The sequence below is a fragment of the Capra hircus genome, chromosome 6 (assembly GCF_001704415.2).
Source record: "Capra hircus breed San Clemente chromosome 6, ASM170441v1, whole genome shotgun sequence".
Taxonomy (NCBI): Eukaryota; Metazoa; Chordata; class Mammalia; order Artiodactyla; family Bovidae; genus Capra; species Capra hircus.
In genome coordinates, this window is record NC_030813.1 from 26593378 (window position 1) to 26618838 (window position 25461).

Below are 25461 nucleotides of genomic sequence, written 5' to 3' on the forward strand. Positions count from 1 at the left end.
TTATACACATATATGACCTGGGTCTTAATTTACTTGGGTCTAAAGTATCTGGAGCCTGGTGTGCTGTGATTCATAGGGTCGCAAAGAGTCAGACACGACTGAGCGACTGAACTGAAAGCATCCAGATTTGGGAGTTCTCTGGTGGCCTAGTGGATGGGATTCTGAGCTTTCACTGCCATGGCCTGGGTTCAGTCCCCGGTCAGGGAACTGACATCCCACAAGCTGTGCGATGTGAGCAAAAAAATAACAACGAAAAAAAGTAAAAATAATCTGGGATCTGATTTAGCTGGTCTGGAGTGGGGCTAGAGAATCTGAGGCTCTGCAGGCTCCCAGGGGACGTGGATGTCCTCTGCAGAGCACGCTTGGAGAGGCAAGGGCAGTCTAGACGTACGCCTCATGTAGAGCCGTGCAAAACCCCTGTTGCATTGATATTGCCGGTCGAGATCCTTCCTAAAAGTTCAGTTCAGCCACTCAGTCATGTCTTACTCTGTGACCCTACGGACTGCAGCACACCAGGCCTCCCTGTCCATCACCAACTCCTGGAGTTTACCCAAACTCATGTCCATTGAGTCAGTGATGCCATCCAACCGTCTCATCCTCTGTCATCCCCTTCTCCTCCTGTCATCAATCTTTACTAAGCTGAAATTTTCAGATCTGGGTAGGAAAATAAAGGGTGATTATACATGGGCAATATGCATATCTTTGTTACATACATTTTATTTTGATTACAAAATAATGCAGAAAACAGAAAAAGAAATAACCTGTATTTTCATCACCTAGAGGCCTATGCGGGTATACACCATCTAGAGCTATGTTACTGTGTGTGTCTTTCCATTACTTTCATGTTTGTTTTAAATTGTATAATATGGTTTATACTGTCCTTTAATCTACTTTTTAAAAAACAGCATTTTCAATATCAGTGAATATTTTATACAATAACATTTTAAATTTACTATACTCTATATACTGAACTAAAAAGCCTCTTGATGAAAGTGAAAGAGGAGAGTTAAAAAGTTGGCTTAAAGCTCAACATTCAGAAAACGAAGATCATGGCATCTGGTCCCATCACTTCATGGGAAATAGATGGGGAAACAGTGTCAGACTTTATTTTGGGGGGCTCCAAAATCACTGCAGATGGTGATTGCAGCCATGAAATTAAAAGACGCTTACTCCTTGGAAGGAAAGTTATGACCAACCTATATAGCATATTCAAAACCAGAGACATTACTTTGTCAACAAAGGTCCATCTAGTCAAGGCTATGGTTTTTCCTGTGGTCATGTATGGATGTGAGTTGGACTATAAAGAAAGGTGAGCCCCGAAGAATTGGTGCTTTTGAACTGTGGTGTTGGAGAAGACTGTTGAGAGTCCCTTGGACTGCAAGGAGATCCAACCAGTCCATTCTAAAGGAGATCAGTCCTGGGTGTCCTTTGGAAGGAATGATGCTAAAGCTGAAACTCCAGTACTTTGGCCACCTCATGCAAAGGGTTGACTCATTGGAAAAGACTCTGACACTGGGAGGGATTGGGGGCAGGAGGAGAAGGGGCCGACAGAGGATGAGATGGCTGGATGGCATCAACAACTCGATGGACATGAGTCTGAGTGAACTCCGGGAGTTGGTGATGGACAGGGAGGCCTGGCGTGCTGTGATTCATGGGGTTACAAAGAAGACACGACTGAGCAACTGAACTGATATACTAGTCTATTGTATCGATCAAGGGTCCACAAGACATGGTGAAGAAAATTTGGGAACTTCCCAAGACCCTCTCAAGTCTACAAGCTCAAAATTTTTTCGTAGTGTCATAGGACATCATTTCCCTTTTTGGTACCTTCTTTCCGAGTATACAGTGTCATTTTCCAGAGACTACATGATGATATGATATCACTCTGACAGCTAATGGAATATGTGTGTATTTTTGTGTTTATTTCTCCCTTTTAATTTCTAATATAGTAAATATTCATGGAAATAACCCATAGACACAAAAACTCTTCAGGGGCTTAAGTCATTTAAAGGGATCCTGAGACCAAAAAGTTTGAGAACTCCTGATGCAGATAAACTATAATTGAATTAATCAACCCATCACTATTAGAAATTTAGACTCTTCCCAATTAAATAACAGTACAGTGAACATAAGACATTTCTCATACTTTGCACATAGATACCCTGGTGGCTCAAATGGTAAAGAATCTGCCTGCAATGTGGGGGACCAGGGTTTGATCCCTGGATTGGGAAGATCCCCTGGAGGATGGCATGGCAACTCACTCCAGTATTCTTGCCTGGAGAATCCCATGGACAGAGGAGCCTGGCGGGCTACAGTCCATGGGGTTGCAAAGAATAGGACACGACGGAGTGACTAACTCTGAGTCCTAATAGCGTGGAATGACTAGATCAAAGGATTTAGAAGCATCTCATTTGTGGCACCAAATGAATACTTTACCATAGACATTAAAAAAAATTTTTTTTAAGCGAAAATTGTTTCAGTCAAGATTTGTACCCAAGTAGAAAGAGGAAAAATTAATGTCTTCTGCTCCAGATTATGGAGAAGGAAATGGCAACCCACTCCTATACTCTTGCCTGGAGAATCCCAGGGACGGGGGAGCCTGGTAGGCTGCCATCTATGGGGTCGCACGGAGTCAGACACGACTGAGCGACTTCCCTTTCACTTTTCACTTTCATGCATTGGAGAAGGAAATGGCAGCCCACTCCAGGGTTCTTGCCTGGAGAATCCCAGGGACAGGGGAGCCTGGTGGGCTGCCGTCTATGGGGTCGCACAGAGTCAGACACGACTGAAGCGACTTAGCAGCAGCAGCAGCTCCAGATTAATACTTTTGTTCACCTTGTGAATTAGAACGCCAGTTACACCACAGCCCAGACCTGTCACGATGGAGACGCTTGACTCCACAAGGTGTCTCTAGTGCGGAGCTGCATGCCCTCCCCCGTCACATGCCTGGAGTGTGAAAGCTTGAATGACCGAACAACGACTCTCAAGGGTCTGTCAGGCCATTTTAGGAAAGAGCATCTCAGGACTCCAGCTTCACATTCTAGTTTATTCTAATGTAATTTCTGCTGATGCTTTCTTCAGTCTGCTTCCTAGAATAATTGGTAATGGGGACTCTCCGCACACTTTTTTTAACAAGGAAAAAAACATACAAATTTATTGTTTTACATTAATATGGGAGTCTTCAAAAGGAAAATGAAGACCAGGAGTTATTAGGATCAAAAGCTTAAATACCTTGTTACACAAAGAGCAATAATTTGTGGGGATGACAAGACAGAGGGGCCTGGGCTGGGGCAGTGTGTTGGGGGCCAGTGACCAGCAACTAAGTTGGGGGGAACGTCATCTTAGCAGATGTGTCTGTATAGGTCCATTTTGGCATAGATTCCACGTCTCTGGTGATATAAATGTTCTCTTCCTGGTAGAGGCCAGGCATCTTTCTCAGGGGCAATTTCATGTTCTGCTGTTTCTCAAGCTGAATGCACATTTTGAGCCTTCTGTATATGAAACATTCTGTTAATACTGAATTCTAAAGCAAGAGAAGGGGAGAGCAGGAGGTATTAAAACAAGAACAAAGAGTAAGGCAGGGCTCATTCCTCCTACCTGCAGGGCAGAGCAAAGCCTGGAGGAGATGTTGATTCTTTTATTGACTGTGTCGCGGAAAGAACTGGAGTTGAACAGAGGAGCATGTGTCTCAGTGACGCAGTGTCTATGGCGACCCTAGCTGGTCACTCGCTGAGCCTGGTGGATATCATATCGTCTGTACTCAGTGAAAGACTCTTCAAGTTGCTTTAGTCCATGTGTAGCAAAATAAGAAAGTCACAGACAGTGCGCTGGTTGGACCCAGAGCTCTGGCCACTGATGACAGTGTGGGTGTGGTTTCTCTCTTCAGCCCTCAGTGCCTGCCTCATAAGATGGAGATGATCATGCCTACATCACGGAGACGTTGCAGAGATGAAAAGGGTCAACCTGCTCTTCTCCCCCAGACCTCACTTAAATCAGCGTTCTCAGGGAGGTCCCCTCAGAACTCTGTTAAGCCCACCAAGATGTGGTCTTGCAGCATCCTGTCTGGGAGAACTCATCACATTCGAACCTACTTGATGACATCTCTTTTCCATGGAATTGGGAACCTTTGTCTCTAGCACCCGACCAGGCTGTGGCTTTGAGCAAGTCAAAGGAGGATAAACAGATCTTTGTTTCTGGGTAGAGAGTACCCGGTCCACAGAGCTCAGGAATCCCCCAGCCCCCCCCTTTTTTTTGGCCATGCCACACATCTTGCAGGATCTTAGTTGCCCAACCAGAAACTGAACCTGGGCCTACCACCGTGAAAGCACTAAGTCCTAACTACTGCACTGCCGCAGAAGTCCCAGGAGTCCCCCAACTTTATAAGGGGTCTGCAAGCAATCCTGACCAACTTTCCCCCGGGGTCAAAGTCTCTCTATTATTCCCATGGTACAAAAACCTGCCCCTGCCTCCAGCGGGAGGCACTGTCTCTCTTATAAGTATGCTAGGTGAACATCCTTGAAGAGATGGAGACAAAAGCTCTTCACAGAAGTATAGAAATGCAAGACATCCATGAAGAATTGTCTCCCAACACTGGGAACGCAGCACAGTTACCTGCAGATCGCTGTTAGTCTTTCTGTCTTCCATTAGCCGTAGTTCTGGTTCCAGATCAAGCCATAAAGCAATTTGCCAATCTTCTGTTTAAAATTTAGTTTTCCGCTACATAACAACAAGTTAAAACGTCTCAGGCCCTCTTCTGTCTGCTCTGCTCTGTATTTCCTTCCCTGTCTCTTGCTTCTTCTCTGCTTTCACAGGTGCCTTCTGCCCCAGGAGGCCCGGAGCTGAGTCATCTCTGCAGAACCCCATGATTCTATTTATACAGCAGTTAGTATCCTTGCTTGCTTGCTTTACTATGACAGTTAGGTAAATGTCCCTCTTCTCCTCCCTCAGTGGCCCATATCTATCTAATATATCCAGAGTGCAACACAGTACATGCTCAGTAAATCTCTGTAGTGAGGCAGGCTGCTAGGTCAGCAAGTCAGGCTGTTTGGGGGTTTTCTGAACTTTGAGGGTTAGAGTGTGTAGCCCCCACTGTTTCAATCCACTGAGTTCTGTGGCATGGCCAGTAAGCACAACAAGTTGTTCTAGGAAGGCCTTGATGCTTTAGTGACTAGCCATGTGCATCAAGATTTCATCCCGATCCAAACAACAGAGAACCATGCTCTAGGGGTTGAAGCAGGGAAGTGTGTCTCCTGCCCTGTCTGAGGTGCTTCGGTACATAGCTGGTCTTTTGGTTCATTAGTGCTTCCAGGGATCTAGGCTGCTCCCACCTTTCTGCTCCACTGTCCTTAATGTGGAGGCTCGCATTCTCATGATTGTACCTCATGGTTGCAAGAGGGCTGCTTGTGAGGTCCTAGAGTGGGACAGAGTGGAACCCATGTCAAGGTTTGAGGGAGGGAAAAGAAAGAAAAAAAAAAAGGCAAAGGGCCAAAGGCCTTCTAGCAGGTCTTTGCCTAATTCACTAAGGGACACCCTCCCCATGAACTTCTATAGAAGGGTAATGCCCACTTGGAAAGCTGGAGAACTGGAGTGTTTTAAGCTTGGTACATTGTCCCCCTGAACAAAATTCGGGTTCTGTAAATAGGGCAGAAGGGGTGGCTGGATGTTGGGTAAATCACTTGCAATATCTGCCCCAAAGACAAAATGTCCTTTTTCTTTTTTGTCTTTGTATTTTTTAAAAATTTATTCTTTTGGAGTACAGATGATTTACAATGTTGTGTTAGTTTCAGGTGTACAGCAAAGTGATTCAGTTCTTATATATATAATAGTTGGCATCTGCTGTGCTGTGCTTAGTCGCTCAGTCGTGTCCTACTCTTTGCGACCCCATGGGCTGTAGTCTGCCAGGCTCCTCTGTCCATGGGGTTTTCAATGCAAGAAGACTGGAGTGGGTTTCCATGCCCTCCTCCAGGGGATCTTCCCAATCCAGGGATCGAACCCAGGTCTCCCTCATTGCAGGCAGATTCTTTACTGTCTGAGCCACCAGGGACTCTATATTATTTATTTATTGGTTCTACCGTCAGCCTTTGCTTAGGTCCACTGTTCCTGTCACTGATTTTGAGTCTTGATTGATTTCTTCTTCCTCTTCCATGTTCTGCCTCATCTTCTCAGAAACTGAAGGGTTTTGTTTGTGTCTCCTATTGATATTATTTTCATATTCAATATTGATATTATATTCAATCATGGCAGGGAGGTGGGGAGCCCTGGCATTCTTTGATCCTGGGCTAGTTGCCTCTAGGAAAGTTTTACAAGGTTTGACTACCATTTGTGCGCTGTGCTGCACTTTAGCTCCTGATCTGCGTGACTCCTGGTGGTGAGAGGCGTGGAGACTTACCTGGCTCGGGACTCCTCGACTTCAGGGGAAACAGGGAACGTGCTCTCCTTTTGTGCGTGATGCCAGGGAAACATTTAGCGGCAGGCTGTTTCTCTTCATGGGTGTTTTGGCTGAGAGTGGATTGAAACTTTGAATTGTATGTGCCTTTTCAAATGAAGAGACTTATTTCTGAAGGATTAACTCTTGCTAAGTTGCTTCAGTCATGTCCAACTCTCTGCGACCCTATGGATTGTAGCCCACCAGGAGCCTCTGTCCATGGGGATTCTCCAGGCAAGAATACTGGGGTGGGTTGTTGTGCTGTCCTCTGGGGTATATTCCTAACTCAGGGATTGAACCCACAGGAAATTGTGGTTGATCAGGTTACCCCAGAAGTTTGGCAGGTTACTAGAATTCTGCGCTTCTCTAAGAACAGAGAGTAATTGCTTGGCTAGCGGGTCCCCCATTCCATAAGAGCCACTTAATCACAGGGTAAAGGGGGTGGGGAGGGTACTGGGGGCCTCAGGGGAAGGGCTGCATTCCTGGTCCAGCTGAGAAAGGATGTTCTAAATTCCTGCAGTGCCCTCTGGGTGCTGCTAGCCGTGTGAGAGCACAGGAGGTCAGCAGCAGCACCCTCCTGTCAGCAGCATGGCGTGGGTACACGTGTGGGCACGGCTAACAGCTGTCTGGGTCTCCGTATTCCTGACACCAGACAGACTGCAGCTGTCACTGGCCTTCAGAACGTCTCTTTTCCTGAGGTGCTAAAAACAATGCAAGTTTGCACAGGTCATAAAAACGCCCTTAGGTCAAGTGTCTGGACCTGTGTTTGACAAAGCCTTTCCCTTGGCAGCGCTTTTCTCTCCCTCAAAATCCCCACCCCTTACTCCTGCTCTGGAAGCAGACAGATGGCACATGAGGTCTCCACAGGGTCAAGCCACATGGGCTTCCAGGGGCTGTGGTGTTGAGGGGAGCTGGGCCAGGTGTGGGGGACTTGAACAGGCTGGAGATGCATGCTCTGTCCAGAGGCACAGGGTCACAGTCGCACGTTGCCCTCCTGGAACAGAGAATGGCTGGCTGCCAGCTCTCCCCATTATAAAAGGAAAGTCAGTTAACCGGATTAGTGTGGGTGTGCAGATTCATCCAGATTTTCCATGTTTACAGCTGTTCATTTTCTTATTTTTTCAAAATACCACGTGGGCCAAAGATGTATGAGGGCCCACAGTCTGCCATCTCTGAGGAAGAAATGGGTCAGCCAGGTCACAGATGCCTTGGGAGGATGAAATGAGGATTCCTGTGGGAAAGAAGGCCCTCTACCACTCTCCCTCCTCTCCTTGTGAGTGGTGCCTGGAGAGTGTTCATCACTGGGAACCAATCAGAATGGCGGTTCACAGGCTATGGTGAGAGGTCTGTGTTGAGTGTGGTGGATGGCAGTGCTGAGAGGCAATTAGACTTCCATTAGCTATAGCTCCAGCGGGTACTGGGAGGTGTGTTCCGTGCCCTCTCTAATATCAGGTAAGTGGTGGTGCTGAAGGATGAGTGGGTGGAATTGATTTAAGGCCTGGATGTCAGGAGGGGGATGTGCAGTCACCCCACCTTTGTGACCCCACTCCCCCTTGTGGTGGGCGTCCCTGGCAGCTCAGCTGCTGAAGAATCTGCCTGCAATTCAGGAGACCTGGGTTGGATCCCTGGGTTTAGAAGGTCCCCTGGAGAAGGGAATGGCTACCCACTCCAGTATTCTGGCCATGGAGAAGTCCATGGGGTCACAGAGTCAGACACGACCGAACAACTTTCACTTCTTTCCCCCTTGTGGTGGGTTTCCTTAGGAGACTAGGAAGGGCTGGGCGGGAGCCAAGAGTGTCCAAAAGGTGCCAAAAGTACAAGTGGGTCAGGAAGAGTGCAAAGAGGCTGCACTGGGAAACTAGGGACCCTTGAAGAAGAAAAGGAATGTGGCTCTTAACTGAGGATGAGGGGCAGAAGGCAGAGGGACTGACAGGTGAGGTAGTTTTTAGTTGAGCATCTGTAAATGTTCACAACTTAGCCCTTGGGGTTTGTTTTTCTAAACTGAAAATACGTCTTTAATGTCCAGATGTGAGAAAATGGCTAAGTAAATTATGGTACACCCATATAGCTGAAGAACATGCAGCTATTAAAAATGAAGTTATGAACCAGAGTTCTTAGTAATGTGGAAAAATGCTTATTGTGTAAGTGGAAAAAAGGCATAGAGCTACATGTGGCATAACACCTTGACTACATAAAATACACACACAGGGCCACTGCTGTGGAGAGCACGCCAGGACATCCTTCCGAGACTGCACCAGACAAAGCCTGCACTTTAGAGTAAGGGCCTGGCAATCCAGGTTGTGACGTCCAGATGTACAGTCAAGGTCAAAGGCAGCTGACCGCCTCCGGCCCTGGTAGTGGGGTGATGGTGACTGTGGGAAGGCACAGTAAAATGTCCTCACAGGAAGAGGGATTTTTCATCTGAGGTCTGAACACCCCGAGGGCAGCATCTCAGCAGGCTTGGATCCATCCTTTGTAATACAGTCCATTAAAAACCACCCCCTGCCCTGCCCCCAGTCCCACCATCTGGGTAGAAGGGAGGCCTATGTCAAAGTAGATATGGCTATCAGATTCAAAGTGAGTATTTGTACAGGAGTCTATTTTTGACAGTAATCTGCGGGTACAGCTAGAGTCTCTTTCCTTTAGGGCTCCTGGGACTCAATAAATGACAGGAGAGCTACTGCAACAGTAAGTAAGCAGTACCTGTCACCTGCACTTGAGAATGATGCTGAAGCTGAAGCTCCAGCGCTCGGGCCGCCTCATGCGAAGAGCTGACTCATGGAAAAGACTCTGATGCTGGGAGGGATCAGGGGCAGGGGGAGAAGGGGACGACCGAGGGTGAGATGGCTGGATGGCATCACCGACTCGACGGACGTGAGTCTGAGTGAACTCCGGGAGTTGGTGATGGACAGGGAGGCCTGGAGTGCTGCGATTCATGGGGTCGCAAACAGTCGGACACGACTGAGCGACTGAACTGATACTTGAAAATTAGATTGTTAAAAAATTGAAGCATAGTTGATGTGCAGTATGTTAGTTTCAGGTGTACAACATAGTGGTTTGATATTGTAACACATTATGAAATAATCACCATGGTAAGTCTAATAATCATACAAAGTTATTACAATATTCTTGACATTGTAACTGGAAATTTGTAGCTCTTAATCCCCTCCACTTATTTCACACAACTACACACCCCTCTCCCTTGAGGCAACCACCAGTTTTTTCTCTGTAAGTTTGTTTGTTAAATTTCACAGTACGTGAAATCATATGGTATTTGACTTACTTCACCTGGCATAAATACCATCTATATCCATCTATGGTGTTGCATATGCTAACGTTTCACTCTTTTTTGTGATTAATATCTCATTGTAAATTATAGTCAAACCTTAAGGTTTCAACTGCATGGGTCCAGTTATATGTGGGTCTTTTCGGTATAAGCTTTGGCACTACACTCTTCAAGGTCGGTTGATTCCACAGACGTGGGACCATGGTACTTGAGCATCTGTGGAGCTGGGTATTCAAGGCAGGTCCTGGAACCAGTCCTCAGTGGATACTGAGGTACAACTGTGTACACTATCTTCCTCATCCATTCATCTATTGATAGACACTTACTGAGGTATGACTGTGGACACCACTGTATCTTCCTCATCCATTCATCTATTGATAGACACTTACTGAGGTATGACTGTGGACACCACTGTATCTTCCTCATCCATTCATCTATTGATAGACACTTAGATTGCTTCCCTATCTTGAACATAGGGATGCATGTATCTTTTCAAATTAGTGTTTTTGTTTTCTTTGGGTAAATACTCAGAAGGGGGACTGCTGGATCATAGTGTAGTTCTACTTTTATTTTTTTTGAGGAATACTATATAATATAGTATTCCTATATTTTAGAAGATCTGTGGTTGGATTTAAAATTTATATATGGAAATCTGGCTTAAAGCTTTAAAATGTTTTATCTCAAGATAACAGAAATCTAAAAAATATCTTTCTGAATTATTTAAGAAAAAATCCCAAACTTGACACTAAGCAGCTTCAAAGTATGACAGGATTAGGTTTTCAACTTCCTTGATGAAGACTGAAAATCCCAACTAATTTTCTTAAAACTGAATCCTAAAACAAGAAAATTCTCTATCTATGTGACCAAAACCAACTGAACACTATAAAATTTCACACACCACTGAATGTGGTTTTACCTTTATAGTGCTAAGCAGATTAATATAAGATTACACATATGCCTACCAGCAAAACCACAGATCTCGGAGTCATGGATAAATTCCAAGAATGTGCTCTGAGGTTGGGGGTGAAAGAGAAAGCCAACTTTGATTTTTAGGTTGTATATGGTGTTTGAATTAAATCACTTCTCCTTTGAACCTGTTTCCATGATTCGGCCATCCAACTTGCACCAGTTTTACTCCCTGAAAGCTGCATTAATAATTATGGGATGAGAGAAACCATTTCATTTAAGTCACTTGGAAGAAGAGGGCATGGCTCATGACATCACCCTGATCCTCCCGTTTGCTTAGGAAGTGGGAGGCTCTCCATCTCTCTGTGGACAAATGTGACATCAGGCCGTAGAAAAGCCAGGGACTCGGGAAACAAACGGCAGGAGAACCTAGCCATCAGTTCCTCCCCGGCTTAAGTTTGGTCCAGTTATAACTGGTTCCAGTATATAAATGAGTCGTTGCCATGTTAAGTGTCTTTCTAGTGTTATAGATAGCAGACAGATGCATATTGCCCATTTTTTTGAAATGTTGTTAGATTACAACCTCTATGGCCATGGCTGAAAAGCTCAATTTGGTAAAAGGGTTTGTTTGTTTTTCTGGGAACAAACACAATAAGGATAAGGAAATAATGAACTTTAAAAAGTCAATTGAGAAAGAATAAATAAATTGAACTACTGAACTCTGGAGCATAAATTCCATGCAAAGCTCATTTTTTTTCTTTCAAATACTGTAGCTGACCATATACAGTAAATAAGAAACTAGTAATACCTTACCCCTGAAACAGGGACTCTGTCTAGTCAAGAAGCATAATGATAAATAGGTGGATCCTACCAGAGGATTCAGGGCACAGCTACCATAAACTGTTATGCAAAGCACACAGCAATTATATCTAAGAAAAACACGAAGTATGTATATTAAAAAGGTATACTGTATATATAAACAATTGGCAGCACTGAAAATGGGAAAGGGGGATTGTTTTGTTTCTATATTGAGAAAAAACTCATAGTACTACAGCTTTAATTATATTGATTTAGTAATTCTGCTAACAGAAGCTAATATCACTGAGCTAGTGCTGTGATTCCCACTTTACAGATGAAGAAATCTGAGACAGAAAGAGGAAATACTACAGTGGGGAGCTATGCTCAAGGCCTGCTCTGCCCACCTGGCCATCTCCGTTTCAGGAAGGAGGTAAGGGGTTATGCATTCCACATGGAGGATAACTGGGTGCTCCTGAGACTATGAATTGTTTTTAGTTGCTAAGCTGTGTCTCTTTTGTGACCCCATGGACAGTAGCCCGCCAGGCTCCTCTGTCCATGGGATTTCCCAGGCAAGAATACAGGAGTGGGTTGCCATTTCCTTCTCCAGAAACTAGTAAGAGACACAATTAATGAGACAGAACCTAATATCAAAAGAAATTCTCTCAAGTCAGACAAACATCAAAGTCTCAATTTCTCTATCTATGTAGAGCTAGTTCTCCTGTTTGGCTCTTGTTCTCTGAATTCCCAGGGCACGGTGGGGAGTACAGTTTAGGCCACGAGATGCCAGTTCCCTCCAGCCTCAATGTCAGCCTCTTTAAAAGTTTCAATTGTCAGAAAAACTCTAGAAGGTAGAGATTATTAAATGCAATAAGAAAACAGGCCCAGAGAGTTTAAGTAACGTGGTGACGGTCACACAGCCAGTATGTAACAGAACCAAGATGTCACTACAGGAGAGACAGTATCCAGAGACCTTACTCCTTCCACTTACCACACTTTTTAAAATAGCTATTTCAACATTTTAGACACACCTTTAAAACCTATCTATGAAGCTATATGGCATATAACTACATAAACTAATAGACCATATCTGTGGGAAAACCCCTCAATTTTCCTGGTTATAGCCATGAAGATTCACCCCAAATTATCACTGTTTTTTTAACAGACACTTGTATAATTCAAATGTACGGCTTCCTCACATTAAGCAGTGTCTTTTAAGCATGCTGATTCTAGTAACAGTTGGATACGAAGGATAATGCTCACCTAAGTAATAGACAGCTTCACCCTTAATGTTCAGCAGAGTTAGATAATAAGCCTTCAGATGATACCAAACAGTACTTCTTTTTGAAATGTTCACATGCAGGGTTTTTCAGAACAATTCAAACTAATCCTTATATCCAAGAGCATCCTGTTGCACCCAAGAGGAAATTGTTTTAGAACTGAAAAACTTTGTTCCACATCTCCACTGTTATCAGAGTATGCTCAAAGCATATTTTATCAAGGAAAACACAGGGTTGTGGGCCAGTATTTAATCAATTTTGCTTTGAGCACAGTATGGGTTCACTCTGGGTGGGGTGGTTAGCAAGATTCCAAGGAGCTAACAGGGCCGGGAGGGAGGAAGGGAGGACATTGCAGTGCATTTCACTCAGACATCTCCCCTCTAAGTTTTGGCCTTTTTGCTTTTCATCTGTGCTCCAGTCCTGGCACAAACTGGTAATAAAAGCTTTGTTGTGTGGCACCTCCCATCTTTCCGTCAGAATGCACTCTTACGAGCAGCAAACTAATGTAAAGGTGGAATCTAAAACGAAGTAGTGGGAGAGGGATGGTATGGTCTGTGGGCTCCCACCCACCGCACAGCAGCACATCCTGAGTTCGGTGGAGCCCTGTCATCCTAAGGGCACAGCCTCTGGTCTCTCTGTAGAACAACTGGTGATTTGAATTGCATTTCGTTTTGCCGAAGATGAGAGTTCCTAGCATATCAGCAACTTGATTGCTGGCAGCTGGCCCGTTTAGTGTCTTTTCTTAAATCCATGATTTTTGGATGCTTTTGTTCTGAGGTTTTCTGTATAATGCTTTTCAGTAGAGACATCCTACTATCAAAAAAGAAAAAAAAAGTCCCTGAAGTCAGACAAATACCTACATCTCAATTTCTCTATATATCTAGACATAGTTCAGGCACTCTGGAAGTTTCATGGAAGTAGGGAGTCACTCAGTGAATATCTACTGACCACCAGAGATCAGCAGGTACTATTCTAGGAGCTGGAAATAGAAGTACAATATACAAATAAAGCAAATGATGCCATTACAGTTTGATATACTATTTATTTAGTTATTAATATGGACAGCCTCTTATGCAACATTATAGATATCTTTCAAAACCTAAAATACAGTCCACTATCCAGCCCAGGAGGAGACAATGAACAAGATCATTCTTACAGTAAATGTAGCATAAGCACTCACGATAATCTTCCTTTTCTTGGACATCAAAGGGCAGTCAGTCAAAAGGTTCTTTTACCTCCACTGGGGTTTTAACGTTCTTGAATGACAGCTATTTCAGAGTCAGAAGTCCACCTTCGAGCACCCGCCAGAGGTGTGGAGCATCAGTGCTGGAGAGCAAGGAGCCCGCCTTACCTTTCAGCTAGTATTCGTCAACCTTAAGCATACGGAGAAGGCAGGTATGTCACAGGGGTGTCCTGATTAATTTACAAAGATTGAGTTTCAAAGCTCTAAAAACCCGTGTGGTGGTGGTGGTGGTGGTAGTGGCAGTGAAGAGTATACTACATTTTGCCAAGGGGGTCTTCTCATCTTGAGTCTTGGCACTGTCACTTTTCCATTAGGCTTTAAGATCTACTGAAGTTCTCTGTGAAAAGCAGAGGTGGGAAGTGCGAACAGCTACTAGAATGAGGCCATCTGCAGAATGAACTGGACTGGCTGCTATGGCTTTTATAACCTGCTTCCTTTCTTTAGACAAACATTTCTGAAACTTTGTGTCCTGCATATGTCTCACATAAAATTTAAAAGGGCTAAGACTGAGGAAACTTCTGGCTCTCAAGCTGGATGATAAAAAACAAAATCCGTTCTCCAATGAGCTATACTCAAATTTCTCAGTTGAAAACAAATGCCAAGTGATTTTTAAAGACATGTGCTGGACAATGTTAACTGATGGAAGAAATTCTGAGGTGAACCTACATATACCAAAATCTAAAATACAGGCAAAAAACAAGATGTATTAGTGTAATATTCTTCAACCCCTTAAGTTTTATGTTGAAAACTACAAACGTTTTCAGCATCAGGGTACTGATGATGGCCAATTAAATATGAAATTAAAAAAACCTCAGGAAGTCTTGCAAGTTTGTGGCAGTTTCAAGAGACTACAAAGGAAGAAGAAGAAACCATAGGGTAAAGAGTGAGAGCGTTGGACTTTATTTAACTCTAGGTACCACGGATTGGACATTAGTAGGTAAGACTAACAAATAAGCAGCCATACAGGTTTTTTGGTCACTGTGCTTTCCAAGCACCAATAAATGGAGCTATTTTTACGATTCAATCCCATTGTTCATGAGCTAATCAGATCCTGCTGCGTTCTCACTTGTTTCTAATTTACCAGCACGTTAGTATGCAGTTTACCAAGGGTGAGGAGCAAGTCACTGTGTAGTACCAAGTTTACGTCATCACAGGACTACAACATGCACATCCTACTTAATGGAGCTCAAGCAACAGGAATACAAGAAAACAGTTATGGGTGGAGACTGGTTCTTGACAAATTCATGTTCACACTAACTAATGGGTTTAGAAATCTTATTGGGCAGGTACCTACAGCAGTTCTTCAGTTGGCATTGGAACGTTACACGCATGCACAAGTGATGTGGAAGAGGATGAGGCCGAAGAGGCAGCTGGATGGAGGACAAAGGGGAAATGAGAGGAGTGTCGGGGAGGGGCAGTTCTCAGCTCTCCACAGCCAGTCTCTGCTCTGTGAGAGAGGCCTGCTGAGCAACGCTTTTGTTCTCATGACTGCGAAGTTTAGACACGACGTCTAGAAAGGCCAGATCCTGAACTTCCTTGTGCAGGGATTCTGGAAGACAAAAACAGGACCACAGGTATGCTTCTATTAGAGTGTTCTACTCTTACTATACACACTGCCCAAAGCATATATCCAGAATGCTTGGTTAAATGATGCTGAGTTACAAAAACAGATCTGTTTTAAATTTTGTGGCAAATAAAAAGGTTTTACCTCTCCAGAGGGAGGGGAAACATGCATACTTACAACTGATTCATGCTGCTGTACAGCAGAAACCAACACAACATTGTAAAGCAATTATCCTCCAATTAAAAAAGTTATACCTCACCTCCTTTCGACAAATTTCTGTGATAGTAGACTCCTTTTCAGATTTCCTATCTTCTTTCTCTTGCTCTATTTAACTTCAATTACAGTAAAATACAGGATTCCTCTCAAGGCCATAAGTTTTATGTGATTAGCATTCCTCAAACTGGTATGTTTATTTTGATAAAACTGAGGTATAAGACCAGCTGGAGTAGCAATACTCAGAATAGATTTTGAAATAATTGATATTTCTAGAGCATTCCATCCAAAAGCAGCAGAAAACACTTTCAAGTGCACATGGAACATTCTCCAGGACTGACCACATGTTGGGCCACACAGTGAGCCTTGGTAAATTCAAGAATCGTGAAATCATATCAAGTATCTTTTCTGACAGTGCAATGAGATTGGAAATTAACTATAGGAAAAACTGTAAAATATACACATGTGGAAGCTGAACAATATGTTATCAAACAACCACTAGCTCACTGAAGAAATCAAAGAGGAAATTTAAAAAAGAAATACCTAGAGACAAATGAAAACAAAAGCAAATAATCTAAAACCTATGGGGCACAGAAAAATCAGTTCTCAGAGTGAAGTTTACTGCAATACAATCTTACCTCAGGAAACAAGAAAAATCTCAAACAATCTATTTGCATCTAATGCAACTAGACAAAGAAGAACAAAAACCCAAAGTCAGTGGAAAGAAAGACAGACTTAGCAGAAATAAATGTGACAGAGATGAAGAAAACAGAAAGCTTCTTTGAAAAGATAAAAATGGATAAACCTTTAGCCAGACTTGTCAAGAAAAATGGAGAAGGCTCAAATCAATAAAATTTAAAATGAAAAAGAGGTTATAATAGACACCACAGGAATACAAAGGATCATGAGACCACTACAAGAAACTATATACCAATAAAATGGACAGCCTAGAAGAAATGGACAAATTCTTAGAAAGGTACAATCTCCCAAGACTGGTCTGTTTATATTTTCCATTTCTTCCTGGTATAGTCACAAGTGATGAAATGGAAAATATGATTAAAAACCTCCCAACAAAAGTCCAGGACCAGATGGCTTCACAGGTGAATTCTATCAAGTATTTAGAGAAAAGTTAACACCTATCTTTCTTAAACTAGTCCAAAAAATCAAGCGGAAGGAACACTCTCAAACATTCCATGAAGCCATCATGCCTGATACCAAAACCAAAGATAACACCAAAAAAGAAATTTACAGGCCTGTATCACTGATGATCACAGACACAAAAATCCTCAACAAAATATTCGCAAACCAAATCCAACAATGCAGTAAAAGGTTTACCTGAAACTGTCACAACACTTTTTTTTTATATTGGAGTATAATAATGATTAAGTCAGGGGTATGTAATGTACACTATAGGGAATATAGTCAATGATATTGCATTAATTTTGTATGGTGACAGATGGTTTATTAGACTTATAGTGGTGATCAATTCATAACAATGAATATATATAAATTTATATATATATATATATATAAATGTTGAATTGCTATGTTGTATACCTGAAGCTAATATTGTATGTCAACTATATTTTAATATAAATTAAAGAACAAACACAAATTCAATACATTAAAAAAAACTCAATACATTAAAAAGATCATACATCATGATCAAGTGGGATTTATCCCAGGGATGCAACACAACAAATTAAAGGATAAAAACCATATGATCATCTCACTAGATAAAGAAGCTTTTGACAAAATTCAAGACCTATTTATGATAAAAACTCTCCAGAAAGTGGGCATAGAGGGAACAGACCTCAACATAATAAGGGCCATATAAAACAAACCCATCTTACATCACAATACCAAAATTAAGTCATAATAGATCAGAGACCTGAACATAAGAGCTAAAACTCTAAGAGACTTTAAACTAAAAAACTTAAAAACCTAGGCAACAAAAGGAAAAAGAGAAACTGGACTACATCAAAATCAAAAACTTCTGGGTGTCAAAGGACATGACAGTGAAAAGGCAATTCTTGAAACAGGTGAAAATATGTGTGAATCATATGTCCAATAAGGATATAATATACAGGACATATAAAGAACTTCAACAACCAACAAGAAACAACCCAAATAAAAAATAGGCAAAAGGATTTGAATAAACATTTCATCAAGAAGGTATACAAATGGCCAATGAGCAACTAAAGATCCCCAACATCACTAATCATTAGGGAAAAGCAAATCAAAATTACAGTAAGTTAATACCTGACACCCATTAGGATGGCTCTCAAGACAGAAGAGCGTATCAGTGAGGATGTATAAACGGGAACCTACGTGCACTTCTGGTGGGAACGTAAAAATGGTGCAGCCACTGGGGAAGAGAGTACAGTGTTTCCTCAAAAATTAAACACAGAATTGCTGTACGGCCTAGCAATTCCCCTTTTGTATATATATGCAAACTAACTGAAAGAAGGAACTCATATTTGTGTACCTATGTTCAGAGTGGCATTACAGCAGCCAAAAGGTGAAAATAATCCAAATGTCCACTGACTGGGTGAATGGATAAACAAAGTGTAATATATACAAACAACAGAACATTCTTCAGCCTTAAGAAAGAGTGGAGTTCTGACACGCTACACATAGATGAGCCGTGAAAATATCATGCTAAGGGAAAATAAGCCAGACACAAAAGAAAAAATATTGTCTGGTTCCATTTACACAGGGTACAAAGAGTATTCAAATTCATAAAGATAGAAAATAAAACTGTGGTTGCTAAAAGCTGGGGAGAGGGGTGACTAGGGAGTTATTGTTTAAAGTGTACAGAGTGAGTTTCAGTTTAGAAAGAAGAAAAAGGCCTGGAGGAGAATGATAGGGATGACTGCACAGAGAGAAGAATGAACTTAATCTACACTTAAAATGGTTCAAATGGCAAATTACATGTATATTTTACATTAAAAAATATCCGAACAATCATGAACATGCTTGAAACAAATGATATCAGCTAGGAAACAGAAGATATAAAGAACAGAAATTTTTGGAACTCAGAACTATATACATGTATATGTATATTGCATATATACACAGAAGTAGAATTGCTAGGTCATATAATAATTGTTTAATTTTTTTGAAGAGACACTGTACTCTTTTCCACAGTGGCTGCAATAAAAAGCTTGATAGGCTCAAGAACAGAATGGAAAAGACAGAAGAAATAATCAGTGAACTTTAAGACAAAGGAATACAAATTACCCAATCTCAACAAAAGAGAGGTGATAAGCTGGAAAAAAAATGAACAAAACTTCAGAGCCTTGAGGGATATAACTAAACAGCTCACATTTGTGTCATGAGAGGCCTTGAAGGACAAGAGGAATAGGGTGGGACTGAAAAAGTACCTGAAGAAATATGATTAAGGACTTTCCAAATTTAGCAAAAGACAAAAAGCCTATAGAGTCAAGAAGCTGAACAAACCTTACATAGGATAATCCCAGAGAAATTCATGCCAAGGCAAAGTATAATCAAACTTTTGAAAACTATTAACAAAAGAAACTCTTAGGTCAGAAATGACACCTTACCTACAAGGGCAAAACAAACCCGGAGATGATGGGTTTCTCATAAGAAACCACGGAGGCCAGAAGAAAGTAGCACAACATTTTCAAGTTTTGAAAGAAAAGAACTGTCAACCTAGAATTCCATACAGAGAAAATATTTTTGGAAATGAAGAGGAAATCAAGATACGCTCAAAGAAAATGAATAAGTGAGGAATAATAAAGGAAATGAGAATTTGATACAAGCAGACCTAACTTAAAATAATGGCTAAAGGAGATTCTTTAAACAGGAAGAGAATGTTTTTTAAAAAAAGCAATCTTGGAACATCAGAAAGAACGAACAGATATAGCAAAGACACAGATAAATACAATAGCTTTCCTTTCCTCAAGCGTTTTCTGGATTATGTTTGATGCTTGAAAACAAAAATTATAACAACACTCATGTGGTTCTAAGTGTATAAAGGGGAACTATCACTAAATTGAAAAGACACATGCACCAGCACCTCCATGCTTACTGCAGTATTATTTACAAAAACCAAGATACAGCAGCAATGTGAGTGTCCAAGGATAGATGAATGAGTAAAGAAATGATGGTGTGTTTGTATAATGGAATACTATTCAGCCATGAAAAATAAAATCTTGCCATTTATGACAATATGGCTGGACCTTGAGGGACTATTCTAAGTGAAATGAGACAAAGAAAGATAAATACCACACGATCTCTCTTATATGTGGAATCTAAATACCAAGTTCATTAGATACGGAGAACAGATTGGTGGTTACAAGGGGCAGGGATTGGGGGTTGGAGGAATGGGCAAATTTTTTTTTTTTAGTTTAAATATTAAAAACTATAGTAATAAAAAAAAATATAAAGAAACAGTAAATGATTTTTGCTTACTGATTAAGCAACACACACTTTTCCCCCCCACTGCTCTCCAACTTGGATTTCATATTATAGAAAAACAAACTTACCAGTAAAGCAAATAATATTTTTATTTTTGTCTAACAGAACAAAAATAGAAAAGAAAATTCAGAAAATACCCAAAGACAATAGACAATACTCTCTAACTAACTAAAGACTTAACACAAGAGCCTCTTGACCATTTATTTTATTTATTGGTCCAATTGAGAATGGATACACTCTTCTTAAGGAAAATTGTAACATCTGGGGGGTTGCCCAAGCAGGATGTGTGGAAAATATCAGCAATTATCCCAAAGCAGAGGAATACTGCGGCATTAGTCAGTATAGCAGAACACAACAGAAAACACTAACATGGGCGATGCAGACAAGAGCCACGTCAGCAACATCCAAAGAGACGGAGCCCAAGCCAAGGGATTCCGTGATTCCAGCTCCTTTAGCACAGCTGACATAGCTGCAGAGAAAGCCACACAGACCTGATGCCATTACACAGTCCCCTCAGTTAACTCTCCTTGTTTTGATCAAAGCTCATCAAGCGGCCCTTGGTGCCTGTCTGCCCTGAAGGAGTCAATCCACCAGACATGCATCTGCGGTGTTCTGAGCTCAGTGGCAGTCATACTTCTCATTATAAAGGGGTAAACCACCATTCTGGTTTTGTACCTGGATGAGGTGACCCTATCCCAAGAGACAGATCCACCCTTGGTGTATGCACAAAAAAGTCTATCTAGAAACTCAACCCTGCCTATCAAGGCTCAATTCCAGAGAGGCTTTCCTGATACTCACCCGCCTCTACTGCCCACCATCTTGACTGTTACCATCACCTTGGAAGTGGCTAACCAGACAGGACTACTGACATTCACCACTCCTCACCCAGCACCACTGCAATGTGGTGCTTATTTCCTTCACAGTCTTGGCTTCCTTGTCTAATAAATGGTAGTAATGATACTGACAACCAACTCTGGATGAAATTATGTAATCCTTAAGCATTAAAAAAGAAAAAAGGGTAGTGGATGATAGAGTGGATTAAAAACACATGACCTAACAACACGCTGCCTACACTTCAAATACAAGATACAGCAGACTGAATCTAAAAGGGTAGGAAAGAACCAAGTGAATGTTATTCAAAAGAAAGTAGGAGTAGCTATATTAATATCACATAGACTTCAGAGCAAAGATTACTACCAGAGACAGGGAGAAATGTTACATATGGATGAAAAGGTAAATTCTCTAGGAAGGCACAGTGATCCTAAAGGTGCATGCACCTTTAGAGCTGCAAAATATATGAAGCAAAACCTGATAGAACTGAAGGGAGGTAAAGACAGATCAGCATTTACAGCTGGAAACTTCAACACCGCTCTCTCAATAATTGACAGAAGTAGTAGAAAATCAGTAAGAGTATATCAATAGAAACACCACTGCCAAGCAAAAGGATCTTAACATTTATAACACTCACCACTCGGTAACAGCAGGATGCATGCCCTTCTCCAATGTCCATGAAAGATAGACCAAGATATGCCAATCTCTTGAACCAATTACTTAGCTGATATCATGGTACACAAAATCAGAACTTGTTCTTTATATAAAATAATATTTTAGGGTTAATGAAACTTAAACCTATTAATTTCTTAACTGACTTTTACCTATAGTGTGCTATATAATTTTTATTACTAAGAATCTTTTGAAAGTATTTGCAATGTAAATGTAACCCTATATCTTCCATAAATTTTTAATGCTTTTAAAACCCAAAGCCACCATTTACTATTATTTTATATTTAATGTCAACCATATGTTGATGAATATCAAATGACAGAGGAAACACATACCAGATCCCATGAGAGCACAGATCAGGACCATGGAATTGTATTTGATTTCAGGAGCACTTCTCTCATCTGCTAGCAGCCTGTGCAAGATCTGTACAAGCTGAGCACTTTCTAGGTCTTTCTCAGCAGTACCTGGAACATGAAATAATTAAAGGATCAGTTATATTCACTGGGTATAAACCTGGTATAGTCTGGCTAAAAATTGCTTCCCCTTTTAGAAAATGATCATGTTAAACCTTCTGAAAGGAACTGATAAGCAGAAAAGATGGTATGACAGATACACTATGTACTGTCACCATCTTCAAAAATTATCATGACCAAATAGGTACATGAAAAGATGTTCAACATCGTTAGTTATTAGAGAAATGGGAATCAAAACTACAGTGAGATATCACCTCACACCTGTCAGAATGGCTACCATCAAAAAATCCACAAACAACAAATGCTGGAGAGGCTGGGGAGAGAAGGGAACCCTGGACTGTTGGTGGGAATGTAAACTGGTAGAGCCATCATGGAGAACAGTATGGAGGTTCCTTAAAAAGCTAGAAATAGAACTACCCTATGACCCTGCAATCCCAACTCCTGAGGCATATATCTGGAGAAAAGCATGGCCCCAAAAGACACATGCACCCCAACGTTCATTGCAGCACTCTTTACAATAGCCAAGACACGGAAACAACCTCAATGTCCATCCACAGAGGAATGGATAAAGAAGATGCGGTGTATATATACACACACACAATGGAATATTACCCCGCCATTAACAGGAACGCAATAAGGCCATTTGTAGCCACATGGATGGACCTAGAGAGTGCCATACTGAGTGAAGTCAGTCAGACAGAGAAGGAGAAATAGCGTATGACATCCCTTTACGTGGAATCTAAAACAAAATGATACAAATGAATTTACTTACAAAACACAAAGAGACTCACAGACTTAGAAAACAAACTCATGGTTGCCAGGGGGAAGGGATAGTTAAGAACTCTGGGAAAGTCATGTACACACTGCGATATTTAAAATGGATAACCAACAAGGACCTATTCTATAGCATATGGAACTCTGCTCAATGTTATGCGCCAGCCTGGATGTGAGGGGGATTTGGGGGAGAATGGATACATGTATATGTATGGCTGAGTCCCCTCCCTATTCACCTGAAACTATCACAACTTTGTTAATCAGTTATACCTCAATACAAAATGTTTTTGGTGTTAAAAAAAAATTAAAAAAATTATCATGGCCAATTGTGTATTCTCCGTCTCTCTTCTTATCCACCTATTCTCACCCACTCCAAGGTATTTTGGAGCAAATCCTATAGTCACATAAGTTCCTCTGTATGTAATCTAGAATGTATCTTTAAGAGAACGGTACCCTGCAAATCCTATCAAAATCCCAATAGGATTTTCTAGAGAAAATAGGTAAGCGTATACTAAAATCTGTGTGGGAAACCACAGGTCCTAAAAGAGGTAAACAATCTTGATAAAGAAGAATAAAGTGGGAGGAATTTCTCTACTTGATATGAAGATCACTATATAGGTACAGTTATCAAGACAGTGTGGTGTTGGTAGAGAGACAGACACATAGGACAAAGGAACTGAAAGAAGATCCTGGAAGCAGATCCACAGAAATATGCTCAACTGATTTTTGACGAAATCAGTTCAGAGGAAAGACAGCCTTTGCAACAAATGGTGCTGGGGCAAGTAGATCCATAAGCAAGGGGAAAAAAAAAAAAAAGAAACCCTGACCCAAATCTCACATTTTATATAGATATTAACTAAAAAAGGATCTTACAGACTTAAATGTAAAACTACAGGACTTTCAGGACACAAATAATCCTTAAAACTCAATAGTTTAAAAAAAAATTAGAAAATTGGCAAAAGACACAGGTATTTCACCAAGGAATATATAAGATGGAAAAGAAGTACATAAAGATGTTCAACATCTGTAGTTTTAAAAATTAGGGATAATATTAAATATTGGTGAGGGTAAAGAGAAAACTAGGTCAGTTATACAGTGCTGGCAGGAATGTAATGTTTTCCAGAGCCACTCTCATAAAGTTTGTTATTTCTTAAAAAATCAAACATGCAGTTATCATACAACCTAGCAGTTATAACTCCTAGGCATTTATCCAGAAAAATGAAAATTTGTGTTTACATAAAATCCTATACATGAATGTTCTTTGCAGCATTATTTTTAGAAGTCCCAAAGTAGAATCAGCCCAGATGTCCTTCAATAGGTGAATGGTTAAACAAGTCATGGTACATACAAATCATAAAATACTATTCTAAATACTATACTAAATACTAATGAGAAGGAATAAACTATAGACACACATCAATGACGAAATTACGCTGATGAAAAAAAGCCGATTTCAAAAGGTCATATACGATTCCATTCATACATTTCTGAAATGAAAAAAAAAATTTAGAAATGAAGGGTAGGTTAGTGGTTTCCAGGGATTAGGAGGGTAGGAGGCAGATGAGTGTCGTTATGAATGGAGGATCCTTGTGGAGTTAGAACTGTTCATATACATCTACACAGGTGATCAAACTGAATTTAACATAAATAGAAATTGAGTACAAGTAAAACTGGGGAAGTCTGAACTAGAGGTAAATTTTATCAGGGGTTGGGATGTTATACTAGGTTTGCAAAATGTTACCACTGGGCAAAACTGGGCAAACTGTGGCATCTTTATTATCTCTTTTAACTGCATGTGAATTTACAATTACCAAAAAACAACAAAAAAAGGACTCTTTAAAATGCTGCTTTAATACTATTATCATACAAAAATTTTACAATTCCTTAATTGTATCTCAAAACCTGAAAGGATACAGGTTTGGAAAAATATGGTTTTCAAAGTGTGTTGTATATTAAAAAGGTAGTATGGCCTTCTTTTTAAATCTTAGGCTCAAGGAGCCTAGGAAACACTAGGTGATAATGATAACAAATGTGATTATGTATTATCATTTTATATAGTTCTATGGTAAAGTAATCTGACTTAGGCAAATGCTCAGTTATTAAGAAGAAGGCAAAATTAAAGCCTATTTAGAAGATACTAGTAATGAGGGGCACAAGACCAGATTCACCCCAGGTTGGTAGGTCAAGGATCTTCTAAAATTGCTTCATCACGGTAAGCCATTTTACAGAATCAAGTCATGAACTCTCTTTGGCATTCAGTGTCCTCACCAATTCTCACCTCTTCATCATAGTTTCTGATGAAGTCATCTCCCCTACCTGTGGAGGAAATCGTAGGCTAGGCCAGGACTCAAACTGACCTCCACAGCATCTTTAACTTGAGTGACCAAAGTGACATACATCTTCTTGAAGTCTTGTGTGTGCACGCGTGAGTGCTTAGCTGTATCTGACTCTCTGTGACCCTATGGACCGTAGCCCCCCAGGCTCCTCTGTCCGTGAAATTCTCCAGGCTAGAATACTGGAGCGGGTTGCCATGTCCTCCTCCAGGGGATCTTCCCAA

General features: G+C 41.1%; 1 protein-coding gene across 5 annotated transcripts in view; it reads right to left on the reverse strand.

Moving 5' to 3' along the window:
- RAP1GDS1 (Rap1 GTPase-GDP dissociation stimulator 1) overlaps window positions 13710-25461 on the reverse strand; it is a 156253-nt gene continuing 144501 nt past the window's right edge. For all 5 annotated transcript variants that reach the window (XM_005681400.3, XM_005681397.3, XM_005681399.3 and 2 more), the window contains 2 exons: window positions 21993-22121; window positions 13710-15483 (listed from right to left, as the gene is read on the reverse strand). In XM_005681400.3, coding sequence (XP_005681457.1) covers window positions 15356-15483; window positions 21993-22121 — 257 coding nt within the window. In that variant the 3' untranslated portion in view covers window positions 13710-15355. The remainder of the gene's footprint in view (window positions 15484-21992; window positions 22122-25461) is intronic.